This window comes from Cryptomeria japonica, chromosome 4, assembly GCF_030272615.1.
Source record: "Cryptomeria japonica chromosome 4, Sugi_1.0, whole genome shotgun sequence".
Lineage (NCBI taxonomy): Eukaryota > Viridiplantae > Streptophyta > Pinopsida > Cupressales > Cupressaceae > Cryptomeria > Cryptomeria japonica.
In genome coordinates this window covers 378,114,008-378,134,567 of record NC_081408.1, presented here as the reverse complement: position 1 = coordinate 378,134,567, position 20,560 = coordinate 378,114,008, and the positions used below count along the sequence as shown (strand labels likewise).

General features: G+C 35.8%; 1 protein-coding gene across 2 annotated transcripts in view; it reads left to right on the top strand.

The window, feature by feature from the left end:
- Positions 1–20,560, top strand: part of LOC131047537 (cytosolic enolase 3) — a 169,993-nt gene that overhangs the window by 77,247 nt on the left and 72,186 nt on the right. For both annotated transcript variants that reach the window (XR_009106198.2, XM_057981395.2), the window contains exon 6: positions 18,158–18,238. Coding sequence is in view for 1 of the 2 variants with exons in the window: in XM_057981395.2 (XP_057837378.2) it covers positions 18,158–18,238 (81 nt within the window). In the remaining variant the exon portion in view is untranslated. The remainder of the gene's footprint in view (positions 1–18,157; positions 18,239–20,560) is intronic.

The window sequence follows — 20,560 nt, the reverse complement described above, 5'->3', positions numbered from 1 at the left end:
TTCAAACAAAACACAGACAGAAAACAACATTACTTAACATAATAAAACAAAGACAAAAGTCAGAAGCTGAAAGATTATATTGCTTATATAAACTGATTGTTTTTCTTAACTACCTTACATAGCTTATACTGTGGTTTATACATCCTGCAATGTCCAACTACCAGCCTATAAAAAGATTAAAACGTTATCTTCATCCTTCAAAACCAATATACAACCAAGATAACAAAATTCGGCCTATGGTCATAATTACGCACCACAAGTTTAAAACAGTTTACTAAAATCTTTTTCTTGTTACATAACAAAAAGATATCTTTAGAGAATATTCTTCAACAGTCTTCACAATGCAGCTTTCCACATGCATCCAGCTACAAGGAATTTTGCTTGAATCATTTTCAACCAAACGGATTTATATTCCTAAAAATCAATAACTCAAGCACATTATATTCTCCTAAAACATACTAAATAACTTTCATTTTATATATAAGCTAATAATGGCAAATTAGGGAATTAAGGTGGAAATTGAATAGATAGGCTTAGGCATAAAAAGGACTTTAGACATAAAAATCCAAACATGTTTTTATCCTATCACTTTCTTTTAAAGGTACAAGCTTTGCACATAACTACTAAGTGGTATTACATAAACTATGCTTCAAAACCACGAGCTCTCTAAATCATGACCTTAAATTAAATATTTGATAATTGATACTGAGTTTTCCCAATATTAAGTTTTTCAGTGTAAAATCCACATTCAATATTCATCCCAATGCCACATACAACATATAAGTGGCACGAAGAATGTTTTACCTGTGATGTCGCCATCTTTAACCTAATAATAAGGGACAATGAAACACTTATGTGATCAAGGGTGGCAGACCTTGAACACCTTCGAATAGTTAGGAAATAGAATTTGATAAATTTGTGCATAGTATTTAAGATGTTCAAGTAGGTAGTTGTCTATTCTATCAATAAAGATTGTAGCATGAAGACCTTATCAAGGAAAATTGTCTTATTCATAAGACTCCACGATTTTCTTATCAAACATCCAAGTAAAGCATTGAGAATAAGATGTAATAGTGAAGACAAGAGATTTGATAAGCTATCCACCCATTATCATAATCAAGGAATAAAGGCTTTAAGAACATATGAACTCAGGCAACATCGAATATCATAAGTAGTAATTCCCAATCCAATCTTAATAGAGACAATTACATTTGTCGAAGACAATGCTCATAGTGATCAACCTACAAGCAACAATCTGTGTATATACATTGAAATCGCCATGATTATCGAATATTACATAAAGTCACCCAAGCAGTGATAAGAAGTTTAACAGCCATTATGTTTCAGAGAAGGGCATGGGTTCAGAGTGAATAAACTCCAGCTTGACTTCATCAAATAATTATCGATCAGTTCGATCACCTTCATCATATGTGCTCTGATTGTCTAGAACGGCAACAACTAATGGTTTGTATATCCTTTAAAGAATAGCGATGAAACAAAGGCAAGGTGTTTAGTGATCAGATAAGAATAGAAAGCCTTCGACGAGGATATCATCATGATGCTAATCTGTTTATAAGCTTTCATGGTTATAACAAACCAACATACTATTTTGATCATCAGCCAAGAGAAACAGTTGAGAGGGTTTAAAGACAGCGGTTAAGTAAGTAAACGAAACAATGAATTAAAAGATTGATTAGTTATACGATCAGCATACTTAAAGAGGTGCGATTGTCAAAGGACTTAGTCAGCATGGGATATGACTCTTCATTTGTGAAGATATATGTCTCATACATAAGAATATATATAAAGGATAGAAGGAGGAAAGTACAGATCATCTGATTTTGTCTTTATTTCTTATTTGTATCCATTATTGGATCTGCTCATTGGAGCAACAGCATTTTGGCATATTCAGGTTGCATAGTTCGAAGGTAATATTCAGAGACAGCACCAACCATATTGCATATTTCTCAAGACCAAATCAGAAACAGCAATCACTCTTTATCGCTCTAAGTGATAGGAGAACAATTATCAGCGTATCATTATTGCCATGTCAGACACAGCACTATTGCATTATTGCTGTCATCAGAAGAAGGTTCCTTGCATAACTCAGATCGATACATCAGGGAGAGCAGAGATCTCTATATTTGCAGATTGGAACATCTTGCCATTGCATAATTCCTCAAGTTATATCAGAGACAGCGGTGATATTTCATCCAATCAATCAAGTTACTATTTGCAAATTATATAATACTTGTATTATCACATATTGATCATATGTTTTAGGATTGATACAGTGACGTTCTATTAAGCATTTATTATCAGCATTCATAACAATTTTGTGTTTTTGACAAGAAGAAGTCTCTTGCGATTGATTTGAAGTAAACTGTCTCTTTATTCAAAAGAATACACCTAAGGGGACATTACAAGTGGTATCAGAGCTAATGGTCCTGCCAGCCAGTGGGAAAAAAATTCAGTTAAGCAGAAAATGAGGACAATTCAAGGGTTGGTACAAAATCAATGATAGATTAAATCCATCCATGGCTCAGTATAGAAACACTCAAGAGAAACTAACTCAATTGTTGGGCATGCTAAAACAAGTAAACGAAAATGGCAACAAAGGAGGCAATAAAAATCAATCCATCAATAGTTAAATTACAAATAAATGTATGTCTACAAGTTCAAGGCCCCTAGTAACAACGCTTCCATCTAAAGAAGAACACTGAGGAGGCAATTAACCCACGATTGATCTACAAGATCAATTTCAACAAGATTGGATTAAGGGAGGATTGCAACATGATGTCTCTAAAGAGACTACATAGATTTGAGGATGAAGTTCTTACCTAAAGGTCATAAAGATCATGAACACTCAAACAAGAAAGAAATGAAGGGTTGTGATCCAAAAATTGCTTCAAGAGTTTCACGCATACATTCCTCACAACAAATGTCATTAGAAGCCTTGGAGGTTGTTACACCAAAGGAAGAGAGTGTAAAAAGTTTGACAGCTGCAAGTCATGAAACCTTAGAAAAGGTTAAAAAAAGAAATGATCATCAAGCACTACAAGAAAATCAGGACATTGTCAACAATGTTTCAAGGAGCCATGGATACAAGGAAAGGAAATAGAGGCAGTTGATTCTTCATACATTTCTTCTATCGCAAATGAACTAAGTACATTGATTCATAAGAATTGTGACATTGATCTTATGCCATCTCAAGGGTCATGCATTAACAATGACATGGTAGAGATTGAATCAAAGAATCATAATTCAGATCATGTGAAGTTGCTTAGTGATAAGAATGTCAATCAAAATTCTCTTTTACCTCCTGAAGAATTGTTGGTTGAAAATTTTGTACACTTGGGGAAATATACAAAATTATGGTTTCAACCACAACACACGAGTAAAAACTCTCCTAATTAAGGGAAGGCTCCCCCTATCTAACTAAAACTGAAATAAAAACAGGATGTTACAGCAGTCTTCCTTCTTTCTTTAAGAAAGACAATATCCTTTTCTCTTCACAGAAAAGGATAGCGATTGAATATGAACAGTAATAACCACTTTTAAGTAAAATGAGAGAAAGGAAATGAAGTTTCCTGAAAGCGCAAAGACTTCCGTCACTTCCTTCGGGACGGGACAACAATATCAAGCTCAAAGACTTGATATTGGAAGTCCTATCTACCCTTTGCTATACTAAATTTTACAATGAATAAAAGACGACAGCACAAAGACTGGAATAATTTATTCTTTTAACACAAAGACAAGAACTAATGCAAGCTCAAAGACTTGCTGCTATTTCTTATCAAACAATAATTTTTTCTCGAGAACAGACGCAAGCTCAAAGACTTGCTGCTCCTTCTAGAGATTTTCTATTTTAATTAATCTTCTCTACTTGCAGCTCAAAGACTTCAAATTAGATTGGACTAAGCTCCTTTAGAAACACTTTGCATAGAATAAATAAAAAGAATGAAACTCAAACTTGTAGCTCAAAGACTCAAAACTTGATTTATCTTTCTTTACTATTCTTCAAAACCTTCAATTCACATACATAAGCTCAAAGACTTCTTGTTGTAAATTTGGCAGAGTTTTTTGCTTGCTTTCCCAAAAGAGAAAAATTACAATAGACTCCTCCAGTATTTATAGAAGAGGAGCCTTGAGAAAAAGGTGGGAGGATCCTAACTAACTTGAGAGATTCTCTCAACCACCAAGACTCATTCAATAACTAACCGAAACTTCATTAACTAACTAAGAGTTACTCCAACTAACTAAGACTTATTCCAACTACAGTCCTAATCGGACACAACTTGTAGTTGTCTTACATGTAATTACAAAAGTGCAAGTAATGTGTAACTTGCATTTTACAAAAAATATTTTTACATGTAACTTGTCAAAACGAAATTACAAATGCATAACTAAGACTATTCCATGTGTCTAAAGACACGACTCTAACTGCATCATCCTTTGTCTGTGATGATCTTCATGTCGCTTCAGGATGCAAGAACTTGAAGTATTCTGGATTGGTAAAGACATCTTGAACTGGAACGGGAACTTGCATCCTTGTCTTCTTGCTTGGGGTAGTACTAGCTTTTCAAGAGGGAACGGGCTGCCTTCCTCTTTTCATGTCATGACCATCTTTATCTTGAAAGCATTCTATGCTCTCAACCATGAATTGTTGCTGTATCTCTTCTTTGTATCATCCTTCATTCTTGAAATCTTCTTGCAAAATAAGGCCCATGCCTTAATCCATTGATTTGGTAGATCGTGTGTGCAAACCGGACTGACAAGGGAAGAGAGAAATTGATGCAAAAATGGGCTCACAAGGGAATTTCGGGTTTTGGAAGTTGCATTACATGTGTGGGATAAACAAGAGAATTAACTTGCAAGTGTGGGAACAAACATGCAACTTCATATGCGTAATGGGTAACGACAAGTTTGCACTTGTAATCGGACTTTTAAAACTCAATTTCAAGTGTTTTTTGAGTGCATTTTGGACCAATTTCGGGTTCTGGATGGCTGACTGCAAGTAGACTTTAAATGGGGAAAATGAATGAAAGTGTGAAATGAGTGGATGAAATGGTATCTACGGATGATGGAAACGAATATGAAATTTTTTTGAGTAGATCATCTTCAAGAAAATGGGAAGAACTTGATTTTTTAATCATTGAAGCTTGATTTTTGGACTAAAGAAGGTTAAGTCTTTGTCCAAAAAGGGAAGAACACATCAAAACATTCCTCTTGCAAATGATTGGGAAGAACACATCAAGAGGTAGAACTCTTTACACTTGCAAATCTCTTTGCAAATTTGGGAAGAACACATCTTTCTTATTTTGAAACTTGATTTTTGGACCAAAGAAGATTAAGTCTTTGTCCAAAAAGGGAAGAACACTAATTTTCCTCTTACTTGCAATCGGGTTTTTAAAACCCGAATGCAAGTAAAGAAGGAGAAATTCCAAAGGGGAAGAACAACTTTACTTTACAAATTTATTTGTAAAATGGGGAATTTCCTCTCATAAAAACCGATTTTAGGGAAGAACCAACCATTTACAAATTTACAACTAGAAAGGAGAAACAAGAAAACAAGAAAACAAGAAAAATGAAACAAGAAGAAAATAAATCTTACCTTGCTCCAATCTGAAAATGCCTCTCTAAAAGATGATCAATCTTTGAAATAAAGAAGAATATGTCTTAAAAAGAAATAAACCGTATTCCAAAACCCTAGCCACGTTTTTGAAAAAATGCCCAAAACTGAAAAACGTGGCAGCAAATGCATGAGAAATGGCATGGAAAATGACCAAAACTCTTTCTAACCTCAATACCTTAGCATACCAAGTCAAAACGATTCACAAGATTGCTGATTCGTGGCATTTTTAATGAAGAAAAACGTGGTTTTTTGGCAAAAACGTGTTTGTTGTTATAAAGCTAAAAACCAGCAATCTTAACCTCCATGTGGCGTGAAAGGTGTTTGAAAATGCATAAAAATAGGGAGGAATCCAAAATGCCTTCTATCTCCCAAAAAATCTCCACAAAAATTTGCTAAAAATCCTCAAAAAACATGTTTTTCCTTGCAATTCGGGTTTTTTGGAACAAATAGCAAGTTTAAAATGCATGAAACAATGAAAATCGGGTTTTAAAAATGTAATTACAAGTTTAAAAAATGTTCATATTTTTGCCTCTAAGGCAAATTTCGGGTTTTAGAAAAGGAAATATAAGTTAAATTACTTGTAATAGGGAAATAGAATTCCCTTTACAAGTGGTTTTACTTAAAACATGTAAAGGGATTTTAAAATCCCATTTACAAGTTCTATTTAAAAATAAAAAATAACTTTAAGTCATAAAAACATGTAAAGGGGTTTTAAAAACCCATTTACAAGTTTTATAAAACACTTAAGTCATTCTACTAGTAAAGGGGGTTTTAAAACCCTTTTTACCAGTTTCCAAAAACTTGTAATTGGAGAAAAATTCCCCTACAAGACCAAAAGCTTCAAGGGGGTTTTGAAAAACAAATTACCAGTTACTGGTAATTATCGAAAAATTATCGAAAAATTCCCCTACATTGAAGCAAAAACATAGCAAACGGAGTCGAAACGCGACGAAATTTGAAACGTAGCTTGGGGATGGATCAACAATCGATCTAGTCCAAGGATGGGGCGAATTTATACCTCGGGAAGCGTGCCATAGAGTAAAATTTTTCATTTTTTAATAAAAATTTCCATGTGATAGTTCAAATTTTGAAATAAAAAATTGAGGACAACAAGAGTACAGGGCATCCACCAACAAATCAATGGTTGTAAAGGAGATGAGTAATACTTGTAATGCAAGTGAATCAGAACTTACTTCGTGTGTCCAATCTAATCACTTTGAGGAAGATAAACAAAGAAATATGACATTGAAAGGTAAGATACTGGAGGTAGCAAGCAAGGACAAACAGTGAATCAAAGTTTAGTGTTTAGACAATTCAAAGAACCAGAAGGCAAAGGAAGAGATGATGAATTGAACAACATAGATTAGACCAAAGACTTGAAACATTGTCTAGAGAAATCAGATAAGAAAGGTTGGGAAAAAGATAGGTTTAATATTGGAAGCAATAACTTCCGGCTTATAAGTAATTCTTTCTTTGAGATTGAATCTTATGTATCCTACAGTAATCCGCTTTTCGAATTAGATGAAGAAGTTATTCTGAAATCATATGTTAAGATTGAAGACAAAAACAAACTTTGGGATCCATTAATCACTATAATAGTTTAAGAATGCTTGTGGGCAAGTATCTCCAAGAAGGGGAGACTGTGATGTCCCCATCTTAAACCTAATAATAAGAAGCAACAAAACACTTATGTGATCAAGGGTTGCAGGCCTTGAACACCTTCAAATAGTTAGGAAATAGAATTTGATAAATTTGTACACAGTATTTAAGGGGCTCAAGTACGTAGTTGTATATTATATCAATAAAGATTGTAGCACAAAGACCTTATTGAGGAAAATCGTCTTATTCATAGGACTTAATGATTTCCTATCAAGCATCCAAGTAAAGCATAGAGAATAAGATGTAATAGTGAAGAGAAGAGATTTGATAGGCTATCCACCCATTATCATAATTAAGGAATAAAGGCTTTAAGAACATTTGAATTCAGTCAACATCGAATATCATAAGTGGTGATTCCCGATCCGATCTTATTAGAGACAATTACATTTATCAAGGACAATGCTCATAGTGATCAACCTACAACCAGCAATCTGTGTACACTGTATATACATTGAAATTACCATGATTATCGAATATTACATAAAGCCACCTAAGCAGTGATAAGAAGTTTAACAGCCATTATGTTTCATAGAATGGCATCGGTTCAGAGTGAATAGACTCCAGCTTGACTTCATCAAATAATTATCAATCAATTCAATCACCTTCATCATATGCGCTATGATTGTGAACAGCAACAACTAATGATTTGTATATTCTTAAAGAATAGCGATCAAGCAAAGGCAAGGTATCAAGTGATCGGATGAGAATAGAAAGCCTTCAAAGAGGATATCATCATGATGCTAATCTGTTTATAAGCTTCCATGGTTATAGCAAACCAACATACTATTTTGATCACTGGCCAAGAGAGACAGTTGAGAGGGTTTAAAGACAGTTGTTAAGTTAGTAAACCAAACAATGAATTAAAAAATTGATTAGTTATACGTTCAGCATACTTAAAGAGGTGCAATTGTCAAAGGACTTAGTCATCATGGGATATGACTCTTCATTCATGAAGAGATATGTCTCATACATAAGAGTATATATAAAGGATAGGAGGAGGAAAGTAGAGATCATCGGATTTTGTCTTTTGTTCTTATTTGTATCCATTAATGGATCTGCTCATTGGAGCAAGAGCCTTTTGCAATATTCAGGTTGCATAGTTTGAAGGTAATATTCAGAGAAAGCAACAACCATATTGCATATTCCAAGACGAAATCAGAAACAGCAATTACCCTTTATCGCTATAAGCGATCGGAGAAAGATTATCAGCATATTGTTATTGCCATATCAGACACAACACTATATAGCATTATTGCTATCATTAGAAGAAGGTTCCTTGCATAACTCACATCGATGCATCAGGGAGAGCACTGTAATGCCCCCACTTCTCTAGTTGCTATCCAGATGCATAAATTCACCTGTCACCCATCTCCACAGGTGAAGTTCAGTGTTGGGAGATGATGGGTTAGCCAAAGGGGACCGATGCTTAGACAAATTTTGCTTTGGTGGGCCTTTGTAATGTCCCTTTCTAGGTTTAGGCCGATTTGAACCATAATTAATCTATTTCAAAGTACTGATGACTTAAACTATCTTAATTAAGAGTCAAGGCTATCTTAACATGAAGCAGATCTGTGATATTCTTTCTTTAGTCTATCAAGTACTAGATAATTTAATCTTATTCCAGTTCGTCTATAAATCATTTACATATTTTTTTAATTACAAGTTTAATGGATTATTATATGTTACTGCAGAGTAGTTTCTAAAAGATATTACATTCATTATATTCGTTGTATTAATATCTGTTATTGTATAAATATCCTTATTAATAACTTTTATATTATTCCTTAGTTATATATATATATATATATATATATATATATATATGTTGACAATGATTTTAATATTTCCTAATAACCTATTATTATTACTACTGCTGCCTAAAATATTACTAGTGATGGATATATTCAGTGGCTGGTAGTGGGAGACAGATCTGACGCATGTCAGATCTGGTCTGCCACTTTCATGAACTTATGTACTCCTATAATACATATTTCAGACTGTTAATGTTATTCTGCATAAAGAAATTATTGGGATTCATATACTAAGCATCAATATTAATCACACCACCATGTATGCCATCGGGGATAAGCATGTCCTGCCTGTGACATTAATAATTAAAGATTCTATTCTTTAAGGAGAGTGTAATTCAATAATTCACACACAACTGGATTCAAAGAACTAAGGACAAAATTATTAATTATTGGCATATCTACAATATAATAACAAAGAACATTTTAATTGCAATCCGTTGAATTATTCAGTAAAAGACAATCTGCATCTCTAATATAATAAATTGTACAGAATCCTAAGGAAAATCAATATATCCAATAGCCAAGTAATAAAGAATATAAGAGGGCACATTACAAACAAGGTTGTGAAGATACAGGAAGTAAAAGCGCAACTTTGGAGTGACATGGAGGAAAGGTGATTCTTGCAATAGGTGTAAAGAAATAATAAGCACCGATATATATATCCCCACGGTGATTGTTCTTTTAGAGCCATCCGAACTGGATGCAGCGATCCCATATAAAAACTCCTCTCCCCCATGGAATAGTTTTCGAACTCCCTTTGTATCTTGCAATACTGAAGAGGTTGCACCTTTTGAATATTGAAGAGACATATCCTTTATAGATCGTGCCTCTTTAAGGCATACCAAATTCGTATTGTCTCTCTAATTACCGATTATACTAATCACTTTGGATTTGCTTATAACTGGCTGATCCGATTACTTGTCTAATTGCTGTTATCAATCGATTATCTCTAGATATGCTTGATAATAATTATGGGACGATTTAACTATTAGGTGATGTATATGAGACTGCGGTACCTTAATGAAGGCCAGTATTAACATCAAATATTACAGAGGTAAATATGTCTTCAATTATCCCAAAAGCATCTAATAGATAAGTAATGGTACAAGCAAGGAAGTAGACTGAACCAATCATGACATCAGATCCCATACTATCGCTGAGGAGACCTATGAAGATTGCTCACTTACACAGGCTTAAAGAAATCAATTAACGGCATGAAAGGAGTGTCAATCGATTTTTTTAAAAGATATTAAGACGTCATCTCAAATGTTACCGATTTAGCAAGTAATGGTTGAATTGATAAGAATCATTAAGATAATTAACATCGCATACTATATAATGAACTAATGTAAATTATGTCTATAATTTATATAATTTTTATAATATAATGTCAATTTTTATTTGAATATTTCCAGAATATTATTAGTAATTAATCTTAATAAATATTAAATAATAATTTTAATAAATAAATGTTTAATAATTTTAAACAATTATTCGTTGATTATATTAATTAATAATTGTTTCATTTATGCTATATATAATGATTAAGGAGGGGATATGACAGTCTTATAATATTAATATTATTTTTATATTAATGAATGATTTATATTACTATTAATATTATTAATTACATAATAAATGATAATTTATTATTATGATGAAGAATCACAAAATCTATTATCGATTACATCACCAGGATGTGGGGTTATGACAACTCTCTCACTTAAGAGGAAAATTGTGAAGTCTCATAAATGAGACCATTTTCCCATATTATTAAATGTTAATTAATAAATGTTTTAATTATCGTATTTATTTAATCACAATAATCCAATGTCCAAAGAGGGGTTATGACAGCCTTTTATAATAAAACTTTATAATATTATGTTATAAAGTTAAAAAGTAAATAAAAGCGACTTTATAAGTTACCTCATCATTTAGCAAGTGACTTTATATTAAAAGTTCCATGCACACTTTCCTAGGAGAGTTTTAATAATTAAAAAGTGGTTAAATATTCATGAAGAAGACCCCCTCAAGATGGCGCCACTTTTTGGAGGAGAAAGATTCCAAAGAATCTTCAAAAGATGCCTTTAAGAGGTTCGACTTGGGGTTTGGAGAGTTAAGAAGGCATAATATGTTCATTTTGGGCATTATTGGTTTTGGAAAATTTGAAGGAAATATACATTGCAGGTCTGCAATGATTTTTGCAGAGGGCTGGAACAAGATTGGAGACAAAATCCTTCAATCTCTTGATGACAGGATGGAACCCCTTCATCATTCATCAACCGATTTTAGCATAGAAGGTTAATTTTGGCCTTCAAGGGTTCGAATCAGGCATTTGAAGGATAGAAGCATCATCATAAGGGTTTGAATATTAGATCTGAGCAGTTAGAGGGCATATTTTGGAGAAATTATTGCAGATTATGGCCATCCATGCTTCTCCTAGCATGGCCGTACACTCCTAGCTTGCCTGGGAATTCATAGAAAATAAATTAGAGTGTTTGCAGTTGATTCTTTTGTACAAAATTCATTGTCAGCATTAGGAATAAAGAAATAAAACATTCTTTCAGGCTTATGACAACTTTGGAGAGAGATATGAGCAAATCAGTGGGGAAAATTGACTAATTTCAATAAGTCTTCTGGGGGCCTGAGGGAAACAGGAGCAGTCTTGTCCATTAGTGCAAGAATTGTTTTTGGTAATTATTATTTAGGAGAATAAAACTTCAAGGAGGAGTTAGAACACTTTGGAAGCTCCTGTAGCAGCATCTGCATTCAATTAAGTCAATAAGGAAGCCCTCCAGGCAAGGCATCGGACTCCTGGTAGGCCAATTTGGCAAGTTAGTGTTGAATTTCATTATTTCTTGTCATTTGATAGTTGCTGTCAATAAAATTATAAATCAGACAATCTCAAAATTAGTTTCCAGTCAATGGTTTATGTGTTTTCATTGTTATTCATTTGCATTGTCTATTTCTCAAAGCACATATCTCAGAAAAAAGAAAAGAAGCATAATACTTCAAAAAACACACATAAAAACCAAACCTCAAACCACTGGCCAAGGAAAATCAGAATCAGAAAATTAGATCAGATTGCTTCAATCAGCACTCGGCATCTTTCAGAGCAGAGATCTCTATATTTGCATATTGAAACATCTTACCATTGCATAATTCCTCAAGTTATATCAGAGACAGCGGAGCTATTTCATCCAATCAATCAAGTTACTATTTGGAAATTATATAATACTTGTATTATCACATATTGATCATATGTTTCAGAATTCATACAGTGACATTCTATTAAGCATTTATTATCAGCATTCATAAGGAATTTGTGTTTTTGACAAGAAGTCCCTGGCAATTGATTTATAGTAAATTGTCTCTTTATTCATAAGAATACACCTAAGGGGACATTACATAACCCATGTGGTATCCACGTTCTAAGATTCACCACAATTAAATATTTAGTTTTACATTATTAGCATTGATATTTTATCATGCAATGTATAAGACACATTTTTCAGGGGACATTATATAATCCATGTGGTCTCCACATTCTAAGATGCACCACAATTAAATATTTAGTTTTTCATTATTAGCATTCATATTTTATTATGCAATGTTTAAGACACATTTTTCCTAACAAGATCCTTCGGTTGGGAACTCATTTCTCATTGTGGTAAGCTGAAGTGTGTAGGGTGTTATTGACTCGCTTAAGTTTAATTACACTGCATTAAGGGTTGCAGTTGGCATACTTGAACTGAACACCTTGGCAGCCAGTGATAAGTGTGAGATTTCCCTCTGTTTTTCATGTTGTATATTTGTGAATTCATTGAGTATTTTAAGATGCTTTGGAAGTTTGAGATCAATTCTTGCAAGGTGGCACTCTTAGTACTGCACAAGTAGAACCATGCCTCAGGGTTGGTCACGGTGGCTAGAAGGAAAGCAGAAAGGAAAGAAGAGACTCATGATGGAAGTAGAAATTGAAATATAAGAGATCCTTGGCATTGAAAGGGTGAGCGTGCTTAGGTTTTCTAATCTTTTTGTGGAGTAAATCTCTAGGGTATTGAAGAATCTAGAGCTATGTATATGGATGCTATGCATGTGGGGAATGGCTAAGGAGATAGACAATGGTGACATGGTGGAGATCTGTGAAGCTATGGTTAAAACCCCATTCCACAGGGACGCGTCCCCCCCCTTTTTGGGCTCGTCCCCCCATCAGAAACGTCTCGGGGACAGGGGGACGGGGACGCGACGTCCCCCGCCATCCCGCCACCGCCACCCAAGCGCCACCGGGACGCGGAGACGTACCCGCGTCCCCGCGTCTCCTAGGGAGACATGGAGACGTGGAGATGTCTCCTTGGGAGACGTCTGGGCGTCTCCCAGAGAGACATGGAGATGCCTCCATGTCTCCTTGGGAGACGTTTGGGCGTCTCCCCGTCCTTGGAGAGACGTCTGCATGTCTCTCCAAGGACGGGGAGACACCCAGACGTCTCCTGTCGCCCCCACTTATATGCAATGTTTAAAATTAAAATTTAAAAAAAAAGTTGACTTTTTAAGTTTTTTGAGGGTTAAGGGGTAACTCTAATTGGACGTGGGCCAATAGAAAAATAACACCCGACGCCTTTAGAAAATAATAAAAGTATTTTTGGCCTCGCAGGGCGTTGCCCCTTGACCCCACCCTGTATCGCGACAGGGAACGCGCAAGGGGCGATGCCCCTTGACCCCAACTTGGGGGCGTTGCCCCCAAACCCCTGTTGAAAAATATAGGGGGAAACCGCGTCGATAGAAGTAGGGAAAATCTAACCTCCGAGTTTGATTAGGCTACATATAACAACACAACTTAGAAATCTTGGTATTTAGATTTAGTATTTCAAATTTCCTATAGTCTCATTTGAAATGTAATTCTTACACTGTAATACTGTCATACATCTTTTCAAAACTAGTTTTTCAAGTACTATATGTATATGTATAAGTATATGAGCACCACCACCCCGCCACCCCCCCGCCGCCGTCCCCCCGCCGTCCCCAAATTTAGGCCCTTGGTCCCCCCGTCCCCCCGTCCCGGAAACGCGTCCCCAACGCCCGTGGAACACTGGGTTAAAATAATGTTGGATCTAGGTCGGTTGGGAGGATAAATGTTTTTGACATGGCATAGTCTCTTAGTAGTGCCTCCATGTTGCCAATGGTGGTAAGGTCATTTATGCTACACAAGGATATTGAGGAGATTAAGGAGTTGGCATATGTGTATTTAGACTATTCGGTGTAACACCTCCATACCATCATGCGCAACCAATGTAAATTATGTCAGACCATTAAGATTTTGGCTAATGAATTAATGTCAAATTCCTTGATGAGCTCAAAATAGAGGAGGTTAGTTGTTGCTAACAAAGATCTATTCGAATAATGGAGAGCGGGAGCGGGAGGGGTTTCGTGCGAAGGAGTTGCAGAAGATGGGGAAGACGATGCTGCGGATGAGGATGATTTCCTCCCTCTCCTCCTTTCACCTTCTATGCGGCATACTCTGTCTGATGGGGTTCTTCGAGGCTCTTCTTTGCTGGAATGGTGGGTGGAGGAGTTTGGTGTAGAGGAAGGAGTGGAGGCTGCGGCGGAGATGGAAGCGTTTTGGGTTTCTGGGAAGATCTGGGACCCTGGCGGATCTCTGGTGGAGAGGCCCTTTTGCTGTTTTGTGTTCTCTCCTTTCCTCTGTGTTGAGGATTTTTTGCAGTTCTGGCCTTTGGTGCTCTGGTTTTTTGAAGGAGCTTCTTTTTTTGGTTCTTCTTTGTTAGGCTACTCTCCTATTGAGGTGGAGAGTTGTCTTTGGTGTGAACCTTTGAGAGGGGTTTCTTGGCTCTTGTTCTTTTCCCCTCCTTGTCTGTTAGAGGTGACCATATTTTCTATGGAGGTGGACATTTGGTGGAGGGGAAAGGACTGGTTTCTGCTTGCTGCTGGAGAGCGCTGGTTGTTGTCTTTCTGCTTCATTCTTCGTCTTGTAGAGGTGGAGTTCTTTCCTATTGAGGTGGAGAGATGGAATGTTGGGGATTTTCGACTTTTGGTGCTCCTCTTGCTGCTGGCTATGGCTACCTGTTTCTACTCTCAAAGGCGTCTCCTTGGGTGGGTCTGGAAGTTCTTTTTCCCAGACTCCCAGCTTGTCTCCTGGACTAGTTCCTTTTTGTGGTTTCTTGGTTTGGCCTTCTTGCTTCTGGTTTTTGGGGTCTTTGTTTCCCCTTTTTCTAGTTGTGGGTTCCTGGTTTATCCCATAGGCAAGCCGGTTGCTAATAGTTTTAAAGGGCCCAGTCTGTCTTTTTGTTGTCTTTGGTTTGGGGAAAATCTTGTGTTTGGTGTTCTGAGCTCTTCATTTAAGATTGAGGGTGCCTAGCAAAACCCCTCGTTGCTGGTTTTGGATTCCATTTTAAAACCTAGTTTGAAGGTTGAGGGAGCCTCTCAAAACCCCTACTGGCCAGATTCAAATTGTAGGATTATCTGCTGTAATTTGGTGTTGTTAATGAAGGTTAGGGGTACCTTTCAAAACCCTGAAAGTTGGCTGAGGGTGCTTGTTATACCCTCGATAATTACTCTCCCATGCTATAGTTTGGAGCTGTAGCTTTGTTTGGTGTGGCGTGACTATGCTGGATTTTGTTGGTGTTAGTCATCTTTGCTGGATTTTGGCTGCGGTTTTTCATTGTTTATTTCTTTTAGCAGCCTGCTTTGTTGGGTTCTAGATCCCGGTAAAATCTATTGGGTTTCGGGTCCCTCCAAAACCTGTTGTATGGGGTTTCGGGTTCCTTTCAAAACCTGTTTTTCCCCTAATAAAAAACAAAGATCTATTCGGTGGCTTAATACTATGTATATTGGGTGGAGACGACCTGTGCAATTTTCTGTTCTTCCTTTTTCGAATAGTTACAGTCACTACTATTTGGTATAGGGTCGTATCAGTTTGGTCATAGAATAGACAAGTCTTTCTTTTAGTGTTATAGAAGTCTTTATCAGTCACATGATAAAAAGAATACAATAGTACCTATTATGATAAAATAGGACATAGTAAGATAATCTATTTTTTGTTTACTTTTATTTTTGACATGGATGGATGTAAGATTTTTTTATTAGAATTTGAACTTCAAAGGTTTTTTTTGTGGCTATAGGGGGCTCATAACCCAGGTTTATTAGTAAAAAATATTGTTTATAAAATTACTAATGTAAATAAATATTTTTAATTTAAAAATTATAACTTAAAGGTAAACCTAAAACTAATAGATAAATGTAAATCTAAACTGAAGGAGGCACAGTTGGAAATGGAGGCTCTTTTGTCCAGGCAGCTAGATAAGTTGTTTGATGAAACTGCTGTGAATCTTTATTGTGAACTGCATTCTATTCAACTTGATGCCATTGCCCTTTGCAATGATAGTCAACCACTGCAAAGTGGAGGGCAATATCAAGAGCTTTAATCTTAGTGGCATGGGATGGAGTGCTGAAATGATGTTAATACCCCTAGCAAAGGGTCTCCTCTAGGCCAACATCATGCTTAGATGGTACTTTATCAATGAAAAGTCCATGCTGCTTTGCAATTGCATCTTCTGAATAGGCAACATGATCATGGTGCTGAGCAACAGCAAAAAGATCAAAAGTGTGCGAAGTACGAGCTTGTCCATGTCAAAGCAAGGTTATCTTCCCTGACGGGATGTATTTGTAGTTGGGATTTGCTGCAGACCAAGAAATAAATTTTGCCCAGAAGAAGCCTAGAAAATGTTATTTTATTGCTGCTATTTTTAAGTGAATTTAAAATTTTTTCAGGTTAGGTATTAAAGTTTGGTGAATTTTAAATTTTTTGGTTGGAAATTTCTGAACCCTCTGACTTAGGTACCAAGTTTTTTAACTCGATAATTCTTTCGAATTGGCAGCCTAGAGGTGGCCATTCTGGCCAATCCAATTATCTTAGCATTGATAGTTCATATGATCTAAACCCCCAACTGCGGACAGAATTTGGAGGAAATAATAAGAACTCTTGCTTGGCTATGCTGATATTCCTCCAGAAATGTAGATAAAGGATGTGTTGCAGGTCTTAGTGAAGATTATCTTGAAGACATTGATTCCTCATGGTCCTCCTAATGAACTTATTACAATCTCTATCTTGATGACTGAGTTGTAGATTTCTTGAGCAAATGTTTTGTCATTTCGATACGATGGAATGTACTGAATTGGAATCATAGACAGTGACCTGATGTGCAGTGCATTATAAATCTGTGTTGAATACTCTTTCTGGTCTTTTGTGCCTATCTGTACTAGCCAGTTAAAAAAAAATGATTTAATTTGAAATAAAAAATACTAGATTTTAGGATTTATTCTCAATCCCATGGTTTTGTTTTCTACACAGACTATTCTACAGAAGTAATTTTGGTCTAGTTGTGGACATTCATAACTTTGTGGTATTTTGATTTCATTGAATTTCAGCTAAAATCAGTGTTTCTCTAAGATGCTGGGATGGGAGACATGGGGGTGTGGTTTCGGGGTTCTCAATTATTTTGGGTATGGCTATTAAAATTATTTAAACAAATTAAAGTGGCTGGAATTTAAAAAAGTAAATACAATGTACTGAATTTCCAGTGACAAACCTCCACCCTTTAGCTTATTGGGGGCTTTGGCATCTTTTTGCTTAAAAAGTTCCTTCCTTCAAATGAAATATAATGCCCCAGATGGCTATGCAGTCCTAAAAAGATGTCTGAGATGCCACTTGGACCCTTGGAGACATGTCTCTGTGGAATGTTGGCTAAAACACAGTTATAGATTGTGCAACATTAGATTTGAGTTCTGGTTGTAATAAAAAACTGGCATTTCCAAAATTTCTGTTGATAGAAAAGAACAAAGTATTTTCTTTCATTTTCATTATGACAACTTTGTTCTACTTTTTATCTGTTTACTCCAAATGGATTGATTTAGATTTTCTATCTTTCAAACATTCAAATGAAGGATTGATGCTGATGATAAATGAGTGTAGATATCTTCTTAAAACTTTTACTGATTTTCAGTTGATTATCATTACATTTGTGTTTTTACTGCCTCTTAGGAGCTCATGATTCTTCCAATTGGGGCAAGCAGTTTTTCTGAGGCAATGCAAATGGGTTGTGAGACCTATCACCACTTAAAGGTATGTTACTATACTTTGTAAACCCCAGCTACTATAGTGTGCTTTCCTGATTGTTTAACAACTTACTGTGTTGTATATTCATGCATGTATCACAGTAGCACATAGTGATTACTCTCTGACCTAGTCTTTCAGAAAGAAAGAAAGAAATTATGTTAATGCCCATCAGCAACCAAATTAGGTCAAGGGGACTCAAAATTGGATGCACTTACAACTAAAAAATACTAGTTGTAGAACACACTATAAGAGCTGAAACATGACAGAAAGACCAAGATTAACATATCCCCACTAACAAATAATGTGACATAATTGGTGAGTTATTGCAAAGTTTTCATTAATTGCTACGTTTAATGTTAACCTTAAGTTTGTTAAGTTGTTCTTAGTTCCAAATTGAATGACTATGCTTCATGAACATCAAATAGACTCGTTACAAATTTTAAGCTTGCGAAGGCCTCTATATTAATGTGTTTTTTATTATAATGAGATGCATTGTAATGTTCCCTTACTAGGCACTTACTATTTTTAGCAGGGTTAGCATATTAGCAGGGGTTCCCATAGGCTAATGCAGTGGATAGGGAGCCCATATGGGGATTGGTTTACCTCAGAGGGCGTCATTTGTGGCGTTTTACGAGCACAGAGCCAACTTTCTATTTCTTAGGATGTACTGCTATTTTGAGGTGTCACCAATTGACCACAGATGCATGTTCGTTACCAGTTCTTAGAGGCCAGTTGATGATTACGAATAAATATTTAAATATTTTGCCTTAAAAAAATAAAAAAAATATTAAAGTTAATATTAAGTTAACTTTAATGTTTTATTTAAATAAATTGAAGTTACTTTACTATACAGTAACTTTATTAAATAAAGTGACTTATGAAATAATTATAAAGCTACTAATAAAATGTTAATAAAGTGACTTTATAAAGTCACATAAATGTTCTCATAAAGTGGCCGTACATGTTGATTTGGCCAAATTATTAATAAAGGGAGATTATGAATAACATTTTTTAAAGGAAAATAATTGCAAGTTGTGCGTGGGGTTTTGGAGGAGAAAACAAAAGACTATTGAAGCTTCATTTGATTATTCATTCATGATCGATCATTTTTTGGAGAGAAAAAAGGATACAAGGGTTTGACAAGTTTACCAGTCATTGAGAACATCAACTCTCTTTGATTCTATGATCTACAGGTGGCTTCATATCAGGGCCTGCAATTGAGCTTTATTTCAAAGCGTTTGATAAAGGAGAAATCAGAAAAATCAGGTGTTAATGATTAGCAGATTGGAAGCTTTGAGAAGAGCAGAACTAATTGAGGGTTTCCATTAAATTCCAGCACAACTATCTGCTGGCCTGGCCGTACCAGTTTCATAGGGGGATGAGGATTTGATAGCGAGTAAATTTCTAGATTTGGCAAGCCTAAAACAGGCCGTACCCTGCTGTAGCATCCAGCTGCCTTAACCATGCTAAATTCAGCTTTTTACAAGGGATGCCCGGATTTGTGGTAGTCAAGGTTGAAGAGAGGGTTTGATGATCAGATCTGCATTTTCCAGAATTACTATGTTTACCTGTAGCTGATTTTTAGTATTTTGTTGAACTATTTGAATAAAATTTGGAGTTAGGGTTGGAAGAATCTTGTTGTATTGTTCGGAAAGTTGTTTACACGGACAGCGGACATAGGTTCAAACCTTGTCTTGGCTGAATAGAGCCGGTTTACCCAGCCGTGCCTAGGTGGGGTCTGCGGGTTATCGTGCGGCCTAGAGGATTTGTCTGGCCTTGCAAGAGTCGTGGGGACACCTCTGAGATAAATTACCAAAAAATACACAAAATAATCCGAAAATTACCAAAACACCAAACAAATAAAAAGAAAGATAAAAAAAATCAGAATTGCAATTGCTAGAACAAGGTGGTCCATTTTAGTGTTATTAGAGCTCAATTTTTCCTGCCATCCTATGAAATAGGGTTTTGATGTGTGACAAGGAGTTTCAAACTTACATTAGGGAAGAGCATCACGTTCAGTGGTAGCTACCACAGGTTCTAGAGGGAGAAACAGTGTCTGGAATTCTTGGTATTAATATAACTCTTTCTAGTGATAGTGAGAGCATCATAGGTGCCATGGTTGAGAAGAGCAAAGGGCGTACTGGATCCCTTGGTCCAAATTCCCATGCAAAGCATAAATTTGACACCATGATGGACATAATGTTATAGTTGTTGGGGCAAATGAAACTGCAGATTTTTATGTAGCATACCTCTTAGCGCACCATGCATAATGGCGACTGGCGAGTACAGTGGGACTCAAATTGGTGGTCAGATTACTACTCCGATTGG